General features: G+C 37.5%; 1 protein-coding gene across 1 annotated transcript in view; it reads right to left on the bottom strand.

The window, feature by feature from the left end:
• Positions 1 to 423: 423 nt before the first annotated feature.
• MADD (MAP-kinase activating death domain) overlaps positions 424 to 3521 on the bottom strand; it is a 52498-nt gene continuing 49400 nt past the window's right edge. The window contains 3 exon segments of the mRNA XM_010014618.1: positions 424 to 492; positions 524 to 1232; positions 2913 to 2959. Coding sequence (XP_010012920.1) covers positions 1125 to 1232; positions 2913 to 2959 — 155 coding nt within the window. The 3' untranslated portion in view covers positions 424 to 492; positions 524 to 1124.

Below are 3521 nucleotides of genomic sequence, written 5' to 3'. Positions count from 1 at the left end.
TTCAAGACAAGTGCAGTACAGCTGAGGAACAAAAACAGGATGAAAAAAAACATTCACATTCAGCCTACTTAAAATAAGGAATGCGATGGATAGTTTTAACTGCAGGAATGTCATTATACAGTAACACAGGATTTGCAAGAAATACAGGTAGAGACTGAAAAAAAGCAATAGCTTAAAAAATTTGGAGACAGAATAATCCTTTGGGTTCCGAATATGTTCACCAGATAGCTATAGAAATATCTGGTGTTATAAACCCACAAAGACATGGATCTGCCATGTGCTTTTGCCAGTCATGTTCCCAAGTTTTACATTTCCTTATGCATTTTCTAACCCCTATGATTAACTACTTTGGGTAGTGCTTATATGCATTTGTCAACTCTGCTGCTGGGATATCTACACATATTATCTAAACTCCCATTTGGAAATCTGCAGAATCCATGAGGTGTCAGGGTTGTTCACAATATACTGCCTTCAAAGCTTCTCTCTTCACTTCTTTTCCCACTTGAAAAGCAGTCATATTCACAGATGGACCAAATTAATGGCCAAACTTCCACTGTCACATGGTGTGTTAAGACCATGGTAACTAAACGGCTCATCTCTACCAAAAGGGTCTGAAAGAACTATGTGACAAGAACTCCATGTTGGTGGATAGAAATGAACAACACAGAAGGAAAACAATAAAAACACAACATTTAAACAACATGCAGGACCAGACTGCTTCCACTGTGCACATACCAGAGAAGCTGAAAGCAGAAGCCTGCAGTTGTAAAGTGATAAATCTGTAACAAGTGCCACTAGAAACAAAAAACATCCAAACTCAAGCTGTTAGTCATCTTAAGAAAAAGGGAATTCCGAAGGAATGGCCAGAATAGGTCACTCACAGCTGGATACTGATGCTCAAAACTGTCTGATTAACAGCTGATAGAAAAACTCCATAAAGGACAAATTCAGAAGGAGACTGAGCAGTGAAGTCTTAGGTTTTTCTATGGGGAAAGGCTTGCAGGGTCATACATAAATAATCAAGTTCTCATAGAAGACAGTAAAGTGAGCTCCAGAAACTGCAGTAAAAATGGAAGTACTGCATTATCAACGTGCCAAAGGGTAGGTATTTCCCAGTATCAAGATCAACTTGAAACTGGTCGAGGTGGTTTGCTTTTGTTTTCTGCCTCTTTTCCACGAACTGCAGCCACATAAGAGAAGAGACACAGCACGGAGTAGCAGATCTCATGAGCCTAGAATTTAGAAAAGGAGATAATGAAATTAAAATCACTTAGTGCTTTACAAAATCCACTGCACATTTTGTATTTAGCTGCATGTCTTCCCTCTGGCTACAGATTTAAAAAAAAATAAATCAGGAAAAACCGTCTCATACTACGTTCTGATTGAGATGGATAGAGAAGAAAAGTCTTATAACAACTATAAAACCTCCTTTGGGATAAAAAACATTAGTTGCTTGATAGTATGATTCTAATAATTTTTAAGAACAATATGCTAAGCTAGAAAGTTGGCCAGCTGTCTTTAGAAATAAACATCCTACATACTTCCCTTTGGTCTGTTATATGAAGTTACAAGAATTTTTCTGGGAGAGGTTGAATTAAAAAGTCTACAGCTAAACTTATTCCCAACTAGCTTTTTATGCGCAAAAGTACATGGACTGGTAATCCTTGTCATTTTAACCAATGCTAGTGAATCCATGGGTAACACAAGCTTTCTCTTTCTTTTATTTTTTAATTTCAAAAAAGCAACAAAACCACAACCCAACATTGCATGTTTCACATGAAGAATCCCAAACAATTGTGTCACTACCTTAAAGAAGAGGGCTGCACATAGCATTAGCATGATTTACAATTACTGCTTTTAAATGATCAAGTGTGCTATTATTTAACAGAAAATCCCCTGTTAGCACAGGACTGGCAGCACAATTCACTGAAGGTAAGACTTAGACTTAGTTTATATCCTAGTTCTAATACTGGCTATTCTGGTGATCTTAAAAGCTTCTGTCCTGTCAATTGACCTTTATTATCTTTGCAATAAGCATAACATGTTTTGTTCTATTATAGCACAAGCAAAACACTTGTGTAAAATATCATTAATTTGCATTAAACTGGTTTTTCTTATTAAAAGATACAGCTGCTTCTTAAATTACATATGTTGTATTTTGTTCCTAAAACATTTCTAGTTTCTTCAAGTAGTTTTTCTCTCTCTCTGCTCTTGAAGGACTGTGAGCTCCATGCAATCACCAAATGTATGCGCTGCACTTCAGACTTAAAATAACTGAAGAGATTTCAGTTCTGATGATAACCACTGGTTTCTATTCCTTCCTTATAAGTGCATATAGGCCTAATCATTGAACTCTTATGTTTAAAAGTGCTCAGTACCATTGTCAACTGCTGGTGTTCAAAAAATCTTGCAAAACCTGAGACTAAACCACAGCAGTAACTTGCCTGTATGGGAAGAATCAATACTTGCACAGGTCTCTTGCATCTCACTGCTCACTTTCAGGAGTAAATGGGAATTTTTCATAAACTCAGTTAGCAATCATTTTATGCGCAGAAACCAGTCTCCCTTTTCATCTATTCTGTGGATTAAGGATTGTGTTGTACACGGTCTTAACGGTTCCACTAGCTCTTACCGTGCTGAAGTTCATGCTAAGCCAGATACCTTGCATCTTTATCCTGACAAAAGAGACTGTGCTTGTTTGCACTACCTCTGAGTTCCTCTAGTTTTATAGAAACAACAATCATCAAGTTTTCTTGCCTTCCCTCTAGGAGAGCAATCATAAAGGAGCAGCTAGTGTTCCATTGCACTATTAGCATTGCAAATCCTGCAATCTCAATGCCATTCTTTCACCACATGAAAACATAAAGATATATCCTCTAAAGAACTACCAGAAAGCATCAGAGTTGACTCACCATTGGCGTCTTGTACTTGTGGCTCACCACTTCTTTAGTTTCAGGAACTAAAACCGGACGGGCAAGAGACAAAACAAAAAGTTCAAAAAACGAGAGGAAAAGGGGAAAGCAATAGCACAATGTTCCCTTAGGAAAGGGAGGGGATGCACACAGACAGCAGGTGCAGGTACAGGGCACCTCACTACCCCTCACTTCCAGATACTCTTCCTTCTCTTCATTTATATTAAATATGTCCTTGAAGATACTGGTAATGTCATAAAATAAATTACTCAGGTTGGCAAAAATATTTCACTGCCTCTGTTTGGAAAGACACAGCAGATATTTGATGGTTCTTAGAGACTCCGGCTTTTCTCATACTACTTATTCCTGCTAGAGAGCAAAATTCATGACAAAGTATGTTTAATGACAAAATATGCCTAATGTCTAGTATGCTAAAACAATAACCAGCAATCCCAGAGGAACTGTCAGTATGTGATTCCCAAAGACTTTATCCTTCAGATGTTTGAATCCTTCTCTGCTAAATAACAGATCTCAACAGAACCGTTGGACACTCTGTAGTAAGCTAGTGAAATCTAGGACAAAAAAAAAAAAAAAGGAGATGAAGGAAAA

This window comes from Nestor notabilis, unplaced genomic scaffold, assembly GCF_000696875.1.
Source record: "Nestor notabilis isolate BGI_N333 unplaced genomic scaffold, ASM69687v1 scaffold3615, whole genome shotgun sequence".
Taxonomy (NCBI): domain Eukaryota; kingdom Metazoa; phylum Chordata; class Aves; order Psittaciformes; family Psittacidae; genus Nestor; species Nestor notabilis.
This window is presented reverse-complemented; position numbering and strand designations above follow the sequence as displayed.